Below are 18969 nucleotides of genomic sequence, written 5' to 3' on the forward strand. Positions count from 1 at the left end.
ATGCTCTGAGGACTGTGTTTGCTCACCTTACCTGCCTTGCAAGCCTGACTGCACTCAGCAGCAATCCTTTATTTCTTTTGGAAATCTGTAATCAGTGGTGACTAGAATGATTATGTATATAGAGATAGATACAATTTATTAACATTGTATATGTATACATATATAAATCAAACGTTTCCTTCTACCCAGCAATAGAAACAAAGCATAATAAATTTTAAAATGAGTAATAACAACCCAAGTATATTTGGCCTAAATACTTCTCATTCCCCATTGGAAATCTGGGAATACAGAATACCTCCAGACATTCAAAAGAGATTCAGAGGGGTTGCCAGCAAGTAGATTGAAGACCTAAGCAATAACAGCCTAACAACCTAACAACCTTAGATGCACAATCCCTTTTCACGTAGGCAGAATTATTGCTTTTTGCAGCTCCTGGGTGTGTTGGTCTAGTTTGGGCAGAAAGAATTTGGTAAGCAAAAAGACATTCTCCTCAGGGCCAATTTTTCTACTACCAAATGCTAATCCGAAAATGCCATGTCTTATTCAAAGTAGCTGAAGCATATATATGCTCATCTTGTAAAAATCCTGACAACTAAGTATACACAGGCAAACATAATTATCCTCCATATTGCATGGAAATACAGTTTTCAGTTCTTCAGATTCAGAAAGTTCAGTATAATTGGTGAGCTACTTAAATACATATCTTTTTTATAGGACTGCCTATTTTAAAGTATTATGCTTCAGTGAACTATTTAATTATGCTCTTTAAAAGAAACCATCTCATAGGCGTCCATGGTATTATCACAGAAACATGTATATTGTTTTCGAAACATCTAGCAGCATAACGTAGAAAACTAGGAGGTCCCAATATCTCACAGAAAGGATAAAATAAAAAGTGGAAGATTCAGTGTGCCTTTATTTGAGTATTTCAGATTGTTTGTAGGTGCATTTTAAATGTATGCTCTGTTTCCTTCACTTTATTGAAGTAAAAAGGATGTTCAATTAGTCAGTCAAAATGGCTGAACAATTCAGGATCAGCTACTTGAAAGAAACAAACTTCATTGCTTCTTTCCATTCTTGGATGCCATGAGAGCTCTTAACCCGTGCTTCAAAGCACCACATGTACTCATATGCCAGAAGGACATCAATTATTTGTACTCAAACCTTTAAAAAATTAATATAAGACTTTTTATCTCAACAAGTGTTCACAAAAATGTGAGCAAATGTTCCCTTTACATTATCAGAAAAATGGAAGGTCAGAGACTTTTTAGCTAAAAGAAATACAAAGACTGTAGCTTTTCACCAGCATTCCTGTAGAAAATGTAGATAAAACTAGAAAATGGTTCATTTCCCTTAAATTTTTTCTGCTGCAAATATGTCTAGTTCACAAGCCATTTTTGCTAACTGGATCCTGTTGACAGCATTGGAAATTTATAGAAGGGTGGGAAGAGGACTACTGCAACTGAAACTTAATCATAAACATCACACATATGAATCGAAGCAAACACCTTCCAGCTGAAGACATGAGACATTCGCACTTTTGAAGAATGAGGGACTCCTCTGTAAATTTACTTGAAATATGACAGTTGTAAAGTAGTTAAAAGCTTGAAATAAAACTGCAAACATGTTTAAGCAAGCTTCTTATCAACTTTTTTTTTTTTTTTTTTTTAATATCTGAACAGGGTTGTATCCTATGCTTGTTATCCATCGTTTTGGAACAATCACCTGGAGCCATCAAGTGAAAATCAGTGTTATGTGTCAAGTGAATATGGAAAAAACTATACAAATGGGCCATGTCCCAATGCCTTTGAAAAATCCAATCGGTTATACCGGTGTGCCTCTCACTACAGGGTCTCCTCAAAAGTAAGTTCATACTGTTCACACATTGTCTCACTCATTTTTCTCCTTTGGGGCTTGAAAATTATCTGGCATATGGAAATATGTTCACTTTACTTGAAGACTAGAGCTGTGAATTTTCCTTTATATTGCCCTTATACTTTCACAAAAGTCTAAATTCTTTATGGTTTCTGAATTTTACATCACCTCTTTAAAGCTGCTGCTTTGTGGTCCTGCAGAAATTAGAGATGGAAAAGAAAGTATGCAGTCGTAACTGGGCATTACTGCTCCTTAAACATGTTTCTGAAGCTTTTGTTCATTTGGTAAACCAAACACTCTCTAGCAGAAATACAAGTACAATGGTACATTTATACCATAGAGATATACATATGTACACAACAATAAATTAGTATGAGTTTTAATTTTATTTAATAGAATGTATTCTCTTCCCTTGCCCTCTTTGCTGCTGCTCTCACCTCCTCTCAGGAAACCGATATAATGAAAGAAATCATGGACAAAGGACCAGTGCAAGGTATGGTAAGTTTGGAAGATGATAATATTATTATTGCAATAATTAAAGGGTGAAACGTACTTGTATCAAAATATTAGAAAACACAAACTGTATTCCACAGTGAATAAAACAGACATGTGCACTGTAGTTCATCCAGGGGTGCTTGGTGGGCAAGTAGTGGCCCTAGAGGCAGCTGTACTGCATAATGAGTAAAATAATGAGTAAAAAGGACTGTAATGAGTAAAAGGACCTTGACCTGAATTTGTAGAAAATTTGTGCAAAATCTCTGTGCTGGAAATGTGCCTTTTCCCCACAACAGTTCTTTGCTCATTGATGAAATAGCAATTCGGGGCTGTGCAGGAGGAGTTAAATGTTAGCAAAGCTCTGCTCTCTAGGGCTGGGATCAATTCCCCCGCTGGCTGAGGCCAACCCACCAAGCCTGCTTTCCTCTGAAGGCAACGCTGCAGTATACGGGCCCTCCAACAAATCATTCCGTGCTGGAATACCCCCCAGAATTTCCCCTTTTGGAGCCCAAATGCTCTTATTGGTTTTAGAGGGCTAACAGTTTTGAATTCTTCTGCTGAACCCTGCAACGAAGATCCCAGACCTCTTAGAGAAATAAAGAGACTTCAGCAGGGAGTGAGTGACAGCAAAATGTTATTTAGCCTCAATACTGTCTGTCTGCAGTCAGGGATGGTGCTGGCAGCACCTGAAAATGCAGGTTCCTACTCACACCCCAGGCCAGCGTCACTGGAGAGGTTGAGGGACGTGGGTTTGGGGTGGTGGGGAAAGGTCACAGTGCAGGATGGCCACCCCTCTTGAATGGATGGCTGATGCAAAACCAAAGCCTTCTACTTCAGGGAATTCTGAATTTCTACTGCCCTCAATTATATAATGATTTATCATAACCTCCAATTTATTATTGAAATGGTCTTGATGATTAGATTTAATTCATTTCAGTGCATCACAGAGTTGAAATTACCTCTTACAGCTCTTTACGTGGGCAGTTGCAATTAATCTGAAGCTCGGACTTAAAAAGATCAATATTATCAGTCTTTTTTGTTCTGGCCAAGTTTGTTTGCTCAAGGGAAATATTCTTTCCTACACTGCATTTGATCTAGAAGTGAACACAGTAACTTCTGCTGGTTTTAAGAAAATTAAAAAATTAGGATCTTCAAGATAAAATTTCAGACCTCTCTTTAATATTGTATTCATAGTCCATGTATACAACATTTTGCTGGATTAATCTATGAGTACTAAATCTTCCACATGAAATAATCTATATTCAGCCATTTGTTAGGTTTTAACCACTCAATAATTCATACAAATTTTTGAAAGGTCAATGCTTTTTCAAAGAAAATGTCTGTATCAGGTTAAGGTAATGCTGTATGTGGAAAAAATCAAGTTCTAAAGAAGAGTATATAATGAGAGTGTGCATCACTGAATGAAATCACTTTTCATTTTTTCTTTTTGCTATAATGAGATTTTTTTAAATGAGTCACAGTTATGACCCAATAATTTGTCACTGATTCTATCCTCTATCTTCCTGTACTACAAATGCAATCAGGGCATAATTCTGATTCTAAAACCACATCATGGTGGTGTGTTGTTTTTTTTTCCAAAACATCCTGCAAATGATCTTCAGCTACTGAAAGAGATTTTTCCATTACTCATTCACTTGTTGTTCCTCAAGAACTACGAAGTGCTTCTGTCCAGTCTTATCTAATATACTAAGTAATGTTTAGTGTCTGGAAAACATTCAAGATCCTTTCAAGACCATGATGTAAAAAATCATCCAGTTTGATGATGAATGTACTTGGATTTCCGGGCATATTTAAAGTTAAGAAAAATATGTATTTTTTAACAATTGTGAAACAGTAGGTGTAGGAATGTAATTGAAAACTTTCTGTTATACAGCTTTCAAGTTTGAGTGACAGTTTCTCTCTGACATACGTCATTGTTTTATATGGTACAGGAACTGAGCAATTAGCACTTTCAGATGCAAACAATGAAACACCAGTTTTTAAAAAAATCCATTTTCAAATAAACATAATAAAGTTTCATTAATGCTTTGAAAACATTCAAATGGACAATCTAATATTGCCCATTCATCTTTTATTTTTTAATGAACTTTAGCAAATACTCTGGTAGTTATAGTGCTGACGTAGGAAAATAATCCTTTCTGTCACATTAGTCAGTCTCAGTCAAAAGAAAAGCTGACATATTGTTGGCAATACATCACAGTTTTGACCCTACAAAACTTCTAATTTCAGTTATCATGATCTTGGAAAAAAGAAATATTTCATTTTCTGACACAAGAAAAAGATCTGGAGAAAGCATTAGGCTACATTAATGTACAGTACTACACTTTAGCTCCTTTTGTAGCAACTACTTTTAGTTTTTTGTATCTTTGTATGTCTTAGAGCCACAAATTCTTATTTAAGAATTTTATGCAGAGGAGTCCATAGTGGAATGAATCTTATAATTTGCCACATTTATATGCATAGGTCTGACAGCTCAGCATGACTGAGGTAGCTCATGCATGAGCTACAGTCAGCCTTACGAAAATTGCTCTCTCTTCCGATTCATTAATAGTTAATCCATTCATTTTAGAAAATCCAAAGTCTCTTCTACATGGGAGGGAACACAGTCAGCTGGTGGACTGTGATCATCTCGTCCTGTCCAAGTCACAGTCCATATCAGGACAAGTCACTGAATAAATAAAAATGTCTCAGTGCTTGATTTTGAATTATCATCTCTCTGTCCACCTTACATTTCATGTACCCAGCCCACTTAACGCCAAAGACTGTACCATTATTTAGCTCCTGATTGAAGGGTATATATATATATATATATACACACACACATATACATATATATGCAAATATATACATACATACACACACACAAAATGTAGATATAGTATGTAATCATGGATAAAATTCTCTCACATGGGCTATTCCGGAAACACACGTCAAGATTTTCTGTTTCATTTCAGTGGAAATGATTTAGGTATTATATTTCTTCACAGAGCCAAGAACATGTGTTTGATTTAGAGCTGCTGATAAAAAATTGTTTCCTGAAACTGAACATATGGACCTTGATTTCAAAGAGCGATGTGACTTAGAAATGAAACTACCTTCTCCTGTCTCAGCCTGACCATAGCTGAGATCTTCTAACCTCAGTCCTCCCATGGGAGACATGAATTTTGCAGTCCTGGCACTCCCCCTTGTTTCTTTGCCTCCCTTTGGCTGAGGTATCAAAACAAGAGCCAGGGAAGCCTCTACAGTGATTTTTTTGAATGACTCATCGCCTTCACTTCTCCTCTGACACCCTCACCTGGATTAAGGCCAGTGGGAGTCTTCTTCCCCCTTTCTGGTCCTTTGTAGCACTTCAAAGCTCTCCCTCCGCAGGCTCCCCTGCAGCTCAAAAACCTCGACAGCTGGTGTTTTACATTGAGTTAAACTCCTGGCTTTATACACTGGTGAGCCTGGGGGTGGAGGGAGGGGGGAAACCTTTGCAGACAGCTCTAATGGACTCCTGAGCTTGCAGCTAGAAACTAAGAATAAAGTTTGTGCTATTTTCCCCTTGGTCTGTTGCTGTCAGTATGTGCAAGCTCTGGTTCTGCAGGCAGCTCGGCAGAAGCTGTAACATTATTCATTAAAAGCATTTACCTTTTTTTCTGATTTAACTGATATACCTTTCCCCCAGACTTGCCACCTAGGTAGCATCATGGCTGCTTATTCCCTGTGTGTTGCTATCGGCATACATTTTTTATGTGAGCAACCTCATTAGCAAAGTATATTTTTAGCCAGGTTTCCTGGGCAAATGGGCTCATTTGACTATGTTTTGAGCTGCTGTCTTTCATCCCCTAAGATTTGTGAATGTTTTCTCTTTTCAGCCAAGTATGATAGAGGCCAAGAGGTTGTAAAGATAGTTCATTTCCTTCAAGTTTATGAAAATATTCAGGTAGGAAAAAGAAATTTGAAAGTGTGCCAGACAGAAAAAACTGCAGCATGAGCTCACCTTACTGGATATCACACATCTATACCAGGCATGTATGTTATAAATGCTCCAACCACATAAAAATGGTCAGTGAAACTTTATGGAACACCCAAGGTGCAAGACTTTAGGAAACTGGATTTCACTAATTCTCATGTTCCAAGCTGTGTGGCAGTCTAAGACTGTTAAAATCATAAGCCAAAGGTAAGTTGGAGTTAAGCTTGCATTTAATACTTCTGATTCACTGGAATCTAAAGGTAATGCAGACCTGGAAAATATTTTCATTTCTCTGGATCTGGTAACCCACCATATAGCAAAGCAAATGGTAGTAAGGTGGCAGAACAAATGTGGAAAAGAAACCGAAAACATTTTTCTTAAAAAAACAAGTGATTGGTGTTCCTAGGAAATAATGAATAGACATAAAAAGCAAATTGTAATCTTCATTCTCTTAGACACAATTTCCAGTTCTTCAGCTCTTTGGCCTTACATTTTTATGGACACGGGTTTTTTTCCACACTTTTAGCTGAAAGTCAGGATGAACATACACACAATCTAATTTTCCATAAGGAGATTAGTGTGTACTTAAATGACCTGTGAGTTTCAGAAAAAGGCATACATATCACTTCACCATATTTCACAGGATATACACTGCCTGTTAAATACTTTTCTTGAATATGCAGATGCTTGTCAGAACTGAGGGTTTTATACATGATCCTTGAGGAGATTTGTTTTAATAAGCTGGATTTCACTGGAATTGAGAAAGCGTATGTAAGCCTACATGAGGCAATATTTCTTCTTACTGTATTGGAAGAAGTCCATGATAGGGAGTTTCCATGACAGGGAATCTCAATTAATTTGACAAGAGACCTTTGAGAGAACTCTGTTAGAATCCTTCACTCAGTTCACTTACAGCAGGGAACTTCTGAGAAATTAGTGAATATAGTGTAATTACAAAGTACACTTAGGCAGTCCAAAACACAACAAAAATCTCACTGGTAAAATGCAAGGAGCAAACTAGAAACAATATTTGCTGACTGTGCTGATTTTTCCTATTGTTTTTTAGCTATAATGAAAGTGTATGAAGATTTTTTCCTTTACAAAGAAGGAATCTATAGACACTCCCAGAAAGCAGGATCTAAGTGGAAAATTCATTCAGTCAAGCTCCTTGGGTGAGTAAAGTGTATTCTTTTACCCTTTTCCTCTACCAGTCATGAACGCAGTAAAATGTCAATACTAGTTTGGAACCCAAAAGTTTCAGTGTCAGAAGTGGAGCACCGTTAGCTCCCAACATAAGATTGTTGTTGTTCTGTTTTCACATATCTGAGAATTTTAGAAAGCATTGGAAAGAGGTATGGACCCATCGTCTTTTAAACTACTCTAACATTTGCTCTAAAACTTCAAATATACTGGTTTATAGAATAAAATGTTTTGCTGAGTATTCACAAATATTCCATGTACACATCAAGTTGTGAACAAAACTGACACAAAGGCCTCCAAACATGCCACCAAGCAGAATGCAAATGGAAATATAAAAATTGCTGGTGGCCTCCTAATTAACAAGTACAGCTTACTGGCACAGCAGTCAAGACTCTCTATGCCCCAAACAGAAATCAGCTGCTGCTGGGATGCTGCTGATTTTATTTGGGATGCATAAGGAATACACACTCAGGACTGGAACTGCTGCAGAAGAGTGTGTATAATACACTAGTGGATTTCCCTTCAAATGTAGACTAGTGCCACTATATTAAGATGACAAGTATCTAATAATGCATACACTTGAATTACAGAACACACCATGGGGCTTTATTCTTTGACATGGACGGAATATGCAAGGATGAATTTATTAAATCATCGAGTGAGTAGTTACACAGAGAAATGACCAGAGAGTCTCAAACAAATATTTTATAGGTGATCTAGAATAGCAAATAAATAATGATTCAGGCCTGCGCTAAGAAGGTACTGAAAGTATCTTCAATATGTAGTTCAAGAAAATAAAGTCACAAAATAAAACGCATTTTGTGTTTGTGATCTTAGTAAAGATATCTTGTAAAGGACATGGAAATGCCTATGGTTGTGGAAACTGCTGGCTATGAATTACAAGAGTGTGCCTCATAATGGCACAGCAGCAATGAGAAGCAGCAGGCTCATGCAAGATCATCCTTGACCCTATACTGTTGCAAAAAGTACTGCCTCAGGCTAGTAGAGGAAAAGCTCCTGAAGTATGTGAGTGTGAATGTTGTGAAGCAATGAAAGAGAGAAACTGGAATTTAGCATGGAAAAATAGAGGACTGAATTAGGAAAATATGTTTATGAAGGACGGCCGGTATGTATCGGTTTATATGTATGCATTGAAGGTATATCTGAGGGCCCACGAGAAACCAATAAAATTAGACAGTGAAATTTGCAATGCAATTTGAATACCTCAGTTCAGGGACGAGCTGCTGTGAGGCCATGAGTGCAGGTGTTGGGAGGGCTCTGAAGGGTGCTTGGTGCAAGCATAAGGTGATGACAGCTATTCCCTCAGATGTGCTGCCCCAAATATATGCTGAATAACCTACTGAGGTGAATGATTAAGCCAGAATGGCACAGGGGGACAAAGTGATGGCTGAGGAGCGAGACAGAAGGAGGGCTAGTAATGTGCTGAAGTGGATGCTGATTTAAACGGGAACTGATAAGCCGTGTAAGGAAAAGATAGCAGCCCTTAGGCAAGGAGCCACTCGTGAGCAAAAAACTGAGCACCTTGGCTGAGGCTGGCAGCTCCCTGCAGAGGATTATATTGAATGGTCAGTGCAAAACACCGAGTAGGAGGAAAGCCAAGTGGTCCGATATACTGAATAAGGACATGAGAAGTGAAGGAAAAAGAAGAAAATTGTGGGTGATGATATTTAAGAAACCTCGGCCTGGTTCAGAATTTAATATGTGGGAAATGCATTTACTTACTAACTTTCATTGAACATTGCTGAAGTATCCAATGGATCCAGCAATATAAAGAATTATCCATCCTTTCATTATCTAATGCGTAAGTGTGCTGACCTCTGAGATTATGCCATATAAAAATATTTGCAGAGGTGTTTTAACTGTAAAAATTGAATTCAAGTTTGATAAGGTGGAGACTGTTTGAGCCCAAGGCTAGGTGTACTCGAGTTTCTAGCAATGATAAATCCAGTGAGAAAATGTGATTCTGCACCATGAAGTCTAAACCACTGTTTTGCATACATTTTAATCTCTTCAGAATTAAGCTATCACTTTTTCATATCATTCATTAGTTTGAATTAATTTGAACATAAAATATGTGGCCTGGGTGTAAGTTCTTTGCCACTCACACATAACTTGGGTGGGGTTTTTTGAGCAAAGGATAATCTGAAGTCCTTGACCTAAATAAAAAACTCATAAAAATCTCATTAAAGTTGAACTTAAAATAAAAATATTGTTGATTATTTGCATTCTGCATAGCTGAGATGATTCCTGGACAGAGAAAAAGGAGCAGACACATGCTGACACATAGGGTAAAAAAATGCAGTTTCTGTGGGTTGATGTTTATTGTAGTCTGATTTTTTATTTATAACCGCTTTTATAAAGGAGATTCAATATTTGTAAAAGGCAGTCATAGTAATGAATGACTGTATTGAATTAATATTTGTAATCTCTCAGAAACATTTTTGAGAATGCCTTAAACTGCCTATGATTTGTATAACATATAAGGTGATGGAGCCATAAAATGGAAATAAATTTTGGTGAAGCTTGTAAGACCTATTTGTACAAAAACTGAAATGCACATATAAACTGCCTATTTGATCATTGGATCATAAGGATTTTAAATGCATTGACTGGCTTCCCTTGTTCTGCAACTTGAAATTGCTAGTTATTTTCTATCATTTGAAGGCTTCTTATTTATAAAATCAGCTCTGATAGGACTATAAGTCTATCTCCAGTGAGGTACTGGGTGACCTCAGGCTCAGAGCGGGAATGGGATAAGACAGACCATCATGGAAGCAGAATAGGAAAGCGTGGAACAGCCAGGCAGAGGGTGTTGCAGGTAGCAGACCGTTTGGGTTTGATCACGGTCTCTATGGATAGGGAAATAGGGCTTTCGGCAATCTGAGGGCAGGATGGACTGACCCCACTGACATCTAGAGAGAGTAGGATCTTTCAATCAGTTTCTGTGTCTACTCCAGAGACAGGGAGCTAAGCAGAAAAGTGAGTAAGGGAGACTGGGATTCGTAACGGCTCAGTTTTGATGTGTAAAAGCTAGATTCCTATGTCTCTGCTACGTAGCCATGGTTCTCTTTATCTTCCATGGTTATTCATCTGCTCTATCCTAGGTATCTATCTTAAGGTGAGTTGAATTGCTTTGTTGGATCTTATTTCTCTTTGCTGACTGTAAATGAGCCTGTGGGGTAACATCAGACTTAATAGCTAGCATTAAAATGTCTAGGTTAGACTAGAGGAAACCCACTTGTAATGGCATCCTAAAGTAGCTTGGAAACAAAATGACTATATTACTGGTATATAATATCTATGGTAAGAAAGATAGTATCTTCAGAACGTCTTGCAGACAGAATGAAAACAAGCTAAAGAGGCACAACGAAACTGCAAATGGTAAGTGGGACTAAGGAAGACAAATTGGTCAAAGTCCAGTAATTTTCACTTTTTCAGCTGCACTCTGTTATTTTAAGAAGACTAATGACTGAAAAATGACACATGAAACTGTCATCTTTATCTCAAGATCTCTTAAGAATAAAAGTAGACTGAATTCACATCAAAGATTAACTTGGTAGCAGATTTATCTCTCAGATCTATACATTTAAGCTAGAGTTGCTGAACAAACCTGTCAAGTCTATTCTATAGTAGATTCTTGTAAAATTGGTGCAGCTTTTTTTCTAATCTTTTCCTTCTGCTCCTCTGGCTTTCTTAGTTCCACCTAGGAAAAAATGACAGAAGAGAAATGTAGTGTCTATAGGGAAAGAAAACATGAGGCAGATTTGTTAATGGTGTAAAGATGCTAAAGGCTGTTCAGCATAGAGAAAGTACATTGGCTTAAATAGCTACAGTTCAACATCAAATATATCTCTTTTCAAAGTTAGGCATAGTGAAGTAAAGTATCCATCATTAATGTCTGCAGCCTGTTCAGACAAATCTTGTCTCAGACTCTTTCCTCTGCATCACTTCGGTATCAGTGCCAAGCTACAATGTCTGATCCATACCTTCACTCAAGAAGCTGCATCTGCTGATCCCCTGACACTCTAAAATTCAGAAAGGCCCCAAAAGCCCAAGTCTTTGGCTACAATCAAAACTGTGGACTGTCACTTTAAGGCTTGGAGAGGGCATGAATAATTTTATTAAAAGCCTTAGATACTGTTTCATGAACAAGATAGATTTTCAGATATTTGGAAGATGCTCAGAATGACAAAGAACTTTCATAAGAGGACACTGAGAGATGTACATTAAGTGGAAACACATTTCCCCTCTATTTTTATCAGTGATTCACTGGAAGCTTTAAATTCAATTGTGTGGCAGATTAAATGGCATTGAAATATCTATGCCCTGAAAAAACATTGGTTGAATGTTTCTTAATAGAAAAAGCCATATTAATGGAGATAAAATTGACACGTGAGGCAAAACCTTACATTTTAGCATTGAGGGGATAAACAGACAGAGCAACAACACTCTAAGATTTAATACACAATTAAATTACTCACCTGTGCAAAGTCCAAAGGCTTAAAAAAGATACCAGTGACTACTGTTGGTGACATCTCAGGTTTTGGCTTTGAAGACACTGTTTTTCTCTTCATTTTTCTCTTCACTTGTTCTCACTTGAGCTTAGACTCAGAGAATAACAGAATAATAACAATCAAGCAACATTTTAAACCACCAAAAGTCATGACTCAAATTATTTTCTTCATGACTAAGAAAATCTTGGGTTGAGTTCCCTTTTTCTTTCACAGGGAACAAGAATCTACTTTATTATTGTCAGACAATCAACATCAGATATTAGTTTTAAAATTAAACAGCAACACCCAAAAGTATTTTACAGCAAGAGAAATACATTAGGAGATCATGGGGAAAAGATACACAGTGTCTGATGATTCATGCAGTTAAATCCATGAGACTGTCTCCTATATCATTAACTATGGTAGATTTCTGGGAATGATTTAACTATTGACTCAGTGATAATTTGACTCATCTCTCAAGCTGAAAAGTCCAGGCAAAACCATAGTTTCAAGTTCCAGCAATCATTTTCTAAGAAGTTTTGTCTCACGGAGAACACTAGTCAGTGACCCTAACCTTCTTCTTATTAATAAAAGATTAAGAACTAAACTTTTGTCTAATCGAGTAGATAAAAATCCTAGTCTTTGAAAGGTACTAGGATTTTGTGTTACAGCACTAAGAATAGGACATAATCTGAAATAGTGATACCTTTTTTTGTCTGGTAGAATTATGTCAGTTATATGACCAAATTCAGGGAAGAAAGTGAGATGAAGTTTTAGACCGCATGTATTTCTGTCCCACTCTCTTTTTGTCTGGAGAAGGACATACTGTGAGCCTCTTACGAAAGCAGAACTTTGGTATTAAAATAAACCAGGTCAAGATGAGAGGGACCAAGTAATCTTTGTATCCTGTTGCTGTGTATATATAGTCTATGGGAAGACAGTATTTTTGCCCAAGAGATTTCATTGCTTGTTTGGCCAGTGTGGTGACAGCAAATTCTCAATGCCTGTATAGAAAACGTAGCATTAGAGAGGCAAGTGAGTCCAGTTAGTGCTGACTGTGGTCAGCACTTAGGTGAGATGAATTATCTTCAGGAGGTATTTCTCTCTTGATAGTAGAGTGGGATTTTCCTAATCCAAATGTCTCGGTTGCCTGAAGTTGAATTGGATTAATTTAGACTTCACCAAGTCTTGTTTGATCACCAGCTTTTTTTTTTTCAGAGATGGAAAGGGTCAGAAATATCTCATTAAATATGTAACTGTGGAAATCCCATGGTTTATGTGCCCTGGTAGCCAAGAGGACAAACCGCATCCTGGGGTGCATCAAACCAGCTGGTCAAAAGAGGTGGTTATCGCGCTGTATTCAACATCTGTGCAGCCTCACCTGGAGCACTGTGGGCAGTTCTGGGCCCCACGATTTCAGAAGGATGTGAAGGTCCTCGAATGCCTCCAGAGGAGGGCAACACAGCTGGTGAAAGGGCTGGAAGGAATGTCCTGTGAGGAGCAGCTAAGGACTTTGGGCTTGTCTAGTTTGGAGAAAAGGAGGCAGAGGCGCGACCTCATTGCTCCCTACAGCTTCCTGAGGAGGGGACATGGAGAGGGAGGTGCTGAGCTCTTCTCCCTGGGATCCAGTGGTAGGATGTGTGGGAATGGTTCAAAGCTGCGCCAGGGGAGGGTTAGACTGGACATTAGGAAGCATTTCTTTACTGAGAGTTTGATCAAACACTGGAACAGGTTTCCTAGAGAGGTGGTCGATGCCCCAAGCCTGTCAGTGTTTAAGAGGCATTTGGACAATGCCCTTAATAATTTGTTTTAACTTTTGGTCAGCCCTGAATTAGTCAGGCAGTTGGACTAGATGATCGTCGTAGGTCCCTTTCAACTGAAATATTCTATTCTAAGTTTATGTTGTAGTTGTATTGCAGGTTATATAAGGTTTTCTGGTTGTTTTATTTGACCTGAAGATCCTTGTGAATGCAGAAGTTAACAGAAATGAAAATACTTGAAAAAACAAGAAAAGTAGGAAAAAAATAACAAAGCAAAATATGAGTAAAGACCAGAACCTTAAAAACAGAATACATACATTTCTTTTATACATCGTCTATGTAGGCTGGTTTTTAACAAATTCATTGCTTCTGTTTGTGAAAATAGGAGGTGACACAATCCTATCTTCAATGCAGCCCCACTCTAGAAAGACAGGGAGGAGCCATTGTAAACAAACCAACCAACCAGAGACAAATCTTAGCTTTATTCCTGTAAATCTGGGACTTTTGACAGTGATGTCAGTGATTCCAACATTCAACCTACAAACTGTGTAACTTGGAAACTGCTTGAACTGGTTGAAAAAAAATTGCAGGAGTGATTTAAAATTGTATTTTGCTGTTTGTGTATTTTTGATCAGCAGATGGGGGCGACTGCCAGTATGCGAGAAGAGTCTGTTCTAGACATAAATTGTTGAATGGCAGAAGTTAGAAAGGTGATGCAGAATGCTGATTCCTAGAGCTTTGGTATTCAGTAGACAGTTTAACTCCTTGGTTAACGCAAAGCACTGACTTCTGCCAACATCGACAGATCTGCAGGAATTAATAGCTTGAGATTTGAGACCTATCATTCTTCTTTACTCTTAAGGTCTTATTTCTCTTTAGTTGACATCTTGAGTCTTAAGGAGTCAGGTTGTATAATATTATTTAGCACAGTCTTCAGATGTATTTGCTGTATTTCCTGTTAACAGCATTTTACCTACAAAGCTGAATGTAAGCATGCTAGAATCTAGTTTCTGTTCTCCAAAACACCTCAGTTTTGAAGCCACTGCTGATAACTCTTTTTGTTGTGTTAGTTTGTATTTCTAGCTTTTTTACTGTTTTATTCAATGATATTTAATTATCAACTACTATGCTTTTTTCTGAAAATTTTCTTTATACTTCTCCTGTGAAGTCCACCTTCATTGTAGTGATACAGTTTCTTGAAAAAGAAACTAGGAGATGTTTAAACAAAACCAATTTTCATTCTGTGGAAGAATAGTGAAACAGTCTCCATATTCTCGGTTTTTAATTGTCAGGCAGTGTTGTGCATTCAGGGCCTACTCCTACAGTGTTAGTATCAAGGGAAAGTTATTACTGACAAGGACAGCTAAGGTAGCTCTACTATATAAAACTGGACACAAAATTATGAAAATCCTTTTATAGAAGCACACAAGTACTCATCCTTTTATCTGAAAGAGCACCTGAATTCTCGTTACAAAGTTAGTTGGAGCTGGTTTCCCTTGAGTAAATGGAAATACCTTGCTTGCTTTTTCTCTTGAAGAGGACTGAATGCAATTTGGTGAAATTACTTCTTTTTATTCAAGGTTATTTTTGATTGAAGATCCTGGTGGTTTCTTTTGGAAAAGCTAAGTGGTGTATTTCTTACAGAATATTTTTGTCAGACAGAAGAAAACTCCCCTTTTAAAGTAATTTTTGGTAATTGATAGGCAGAGCTTCTCCTTAATGATTCCTTAAAATCTCCTCCTCTTCTTCTTCTTCTTCTTCTTCTTCTTCTCCTTCTCCTTCTCCTCCTTCTTCTTCTTCTTATTCTCCTTCTCCTTAATAAAAATGGAAATTTTGGAGGGGGTAAGGCTGAAAGCTTTTCCTAAAAGTACCAAAGGTGGGGACATTAGTGGTCTAAAGCTTTGTAAAAATAGCCCTAATAGATTCCCCATCTCTGTGAGTAATGAAGTCCAAGATCTGTTTGTTTTTGAAATGTCATTCATTTGGAGTAAATATCAAGCTGGAATAATCACAAAAGCAAGAGACAAAAAAGTGCTATTAGATTATTTTGGTCATGTTCCAGAAAATGAAATATTGTTCTCTAATGGATGTTGCCGCAAAATGTGTCAACTCGCTTTTAAGTCTCTGTCATTTCCACTTGGGAACTAATTCCACTGGGATTTAAATTACTTCATTTCTGGGATATTTTTTCTTAATGTTTTCTTTCCTGAACTTCTTCCCCCTATTCTATCTATACACTAATATATGACACTTCATTTTCTCTTTCTGCTTAGTGTTTGAGCCCTACACAGATCTAGGTTGTTAGCGTCTATATATTTTGACTTATGCTTTTCTCAATTTGTCACACAAATACCTTTTACTCTTGCTCTTTTTATTCCTAGCAGTGGCTTATCAGATTTAGTGTAGGACTGCAGTCATACACTGTATAATTCTTTACTTAAAACATGCACGATGTTGCCTACTTTTATTCCCAGCTTCTTAGGTTTTCTTTCTAATGTTGTTAACATACCTAAAGCAGACTCCATGTCTAATTTGCTGCTCACCATCACATCTATTAGCTTCCAAGCACTTGGCTTCCCTGGAGACACTGGAAATCTCTGACTACCTTCAACAGGGCTGGGATTTCATTACTTAGGAACATGTAGTTTGGATAGGTCTACTTTAGGAAAAATTGGCAATGACTGCATTGGCTACATGAACTACAGGATCTCAGGAACAAGAACTGCCAGAGAAAGAAAAAGAAATGCAGGAGGAGATATAATATTGACTGTATTAAAGAAATCATATCAGCTAACAACTCTGAAAGTGTTGTAGTTTTTTAAGAAGTAGTGACAATCATTTATTAATTCCTGTTGATTTTAACTTACAGTCAAAATATTGATACCTCACAGACTCATGAATAGATTCCCATTTCTTTTCTTTAAAGATTACTTTCTAAAAGCAGTTAATGGCAAGAGGATTTGCTGTTCTACTAAATCATTTTCACTTACAATGACACCCCCCCCCCCCAGCAGAAGGGGGTTCTGTTCCATGATTAAGACTCCACAGCATGGCTGTTTTACAGGAAAAAAATTAACTACGGTGTCATTTTCCCTTCCAATCTGTTGGTCCCTAAACTAGCTCTTGCTCCAAGCCATGAGGGAACATAAAATACATCCCAGATTAGCTTAACAACCTTTTCAGCACAGTGCATTCCCGATTTAATTTTGTTCAACCAAACTGTAGCATCTATGATTTTGTGCTATATTGTGAAAAACTGATACATATCAGAACTGTAATTTCCATGTTGTTTATTATGATAATTTGACCCTCTTCTCTAAATTCTTTGATCTTATCCCTGATGGTTTAAGATGGACAGAATCCAAGTCCTTCAGTCTTTAATGTCTTAATTCTCCTCATCATTTATTCTGAAATCACGTATTGTAGTTGCATAGTTCTAGAAGCTGATACATCCTATTTTCTGTTGATTCTAACACTTTATTCACTGTATATTTCCACTAATTTTCCGTCCTCTCCTTTTGCTCATCTCACGCTTCAGTAGGCAATTAATTATGTCAGGATTCAATTTGAGATTCAGACAGGTGTGATGTGCTAGATATGCAAATTCTCATCACAGAGATGGTGATCTAGTCAACAAAGTCAGTGGAGACTGGAGGGCAACTCAGCTGCAACTGCTCATGGATCCATGAGTTGCCCCCACACAAATATTTGGTGCTACCAGAAGTGGGAAAAACTTCCCACCTGGCTGCATCTCCAAAAGGACATGCATGTCTCCTAGGTCCTTTGTCACATCTGCCAGAAACATGTGGATGTCTCAGGCACCTTAAGGCATCTCAAGTAGTGGTAGACACCTGCATTTAGGCAAGTGAATGGTTCCCAATATACTGCGTTTGCTACTGTGGGACACATACATTTTGATATCTTAATCTTGAACTAAATCCCACAGTGTTTTACTGTCAGGAGAAAGGCAAACTCTAATTCCAGTTCTGATGGTAACATTTACATCAAGGATAATAATACCACTCTACTGCTTAAATCTCAGAAGAGACCAGTAAAACAGTAGTACACTGTATTAACTTCATTTTTGAAAATATTGTAAAGGAACTATTATGTATTCTGTTTTTCCACAGTATACCGAGTGCAAAAATTTGCATTCATTAATAATACCCTTGTACTACTGGTGCCTTTCATAATCTGCGCAGATCTTTCACTTTCCTGGGACAGAAGTGGGTGGCATGGGTTTCACTTTTAAACCCCAATGGCTTATGTAGCTCCTTCGGGATTATACTTCTTAGTTACTCATTTTTTTAATTTATTTTGGGTTTGAAGATTTTGAGGGACCAATCAACACTTTCTCTGAGCTGCTACTTTCCAGGAAAAATGATCTGGAATGCTATCAATAATATATCAGGTTACTTTTTACTCCTATAGTGTCTTCCATGAGGGCTCCTTTTAAATTTATTAGTGAATAAACTTTTGCAACTAATGTCTATTTTAAAATATGAAATAAAAAAAGAAGTCAAATCTCAGAGATTACCCAGATTCAGGAAAAGATATTTGTACAGAGACCCGTCTATATAGGAAAACATACAGGATGTGAACTCCATCAAAACAAGACCATTTCCTGAATTCTTGCAATAAGATGCTGTCCAGTTTCCATTGAGCCTAGTGGATGGCTAAGAGTTTTAGAAGGTTAAGATTTCCTCTAAATTTGTTTTCAGATTACTAAATATTATCAGAGCATTTTAACAAATTCCTCTCAGTCAGTCTTTATTCATATTTCAAGGAGTAGTACTTACAGCAGCAAGTAAAACAGCAGTTAAAATTCAAGCTGAATTTAATACTATTCATTTATATCATATATTTCTTTATAACTCAGAAAATTTACCCTCAGATGCCTGGTTTACCAACAGAAAGGATATTTAGAGATTTGTTTTCTCTGAGGAATCTAAACTTAAGCTTAAAGTGGAAGCTGTGCTTCGATGCCATAACATGTTTGATAGGTGCAACTAAGGGATATAATTCAGAATGAATTTATTCCATCAGTAAGGCTGAAATCACGAAAACTACTGAAGTATAACTTTATAGGCAGGAAAAGGCAAAAAGAGAAATTGCAAAGATCAAATCTAATAGTTATGTTGAGAAATCT

At 37.3% G+C, this 18969-nt stretch overlaps 1 protein-coding gene across 1 annotated transcript in view; it reads left to right on the plus strand.

The window, feature by feature from the left end:
- TINAG (tubulointerstitial nephritis antigen) overlaps nt 1–18969 on the plus strand; it is a 45430-nt gene that overhangs the window by 21516 nt on the left and 4945 nt on the right. The window contains exons 7-9 of the mRNA XM_075049881.1: nt 1683–1863; nt 2323–2368; nt 7413–7518. Of these exons, the coding sequence (XP_074905982.1) occupies nt 1683–1863; nt 2323–2368; nt 7413–7518 (333 nt within the window). The remainder of the gene's footprint in view (nt 1–1682; nt 1864–2322; nt 2369–7412; nt 7519–18969) is intronic.

This window comes from Buteo buteo, chromosome 17 (genome assembly GCF_964188355.1).
Source record: "Buteo buteo chromosome 17, bButBut1.hap1.1, whole genome shotgun sequence".
NCBI classification, from domain to species: domain Eukaryota; kingdom Metazoa; phylum Chordata; class Aves; order Accipitriformes; family Accipitridae; genus Buteo; species Buteo buteo.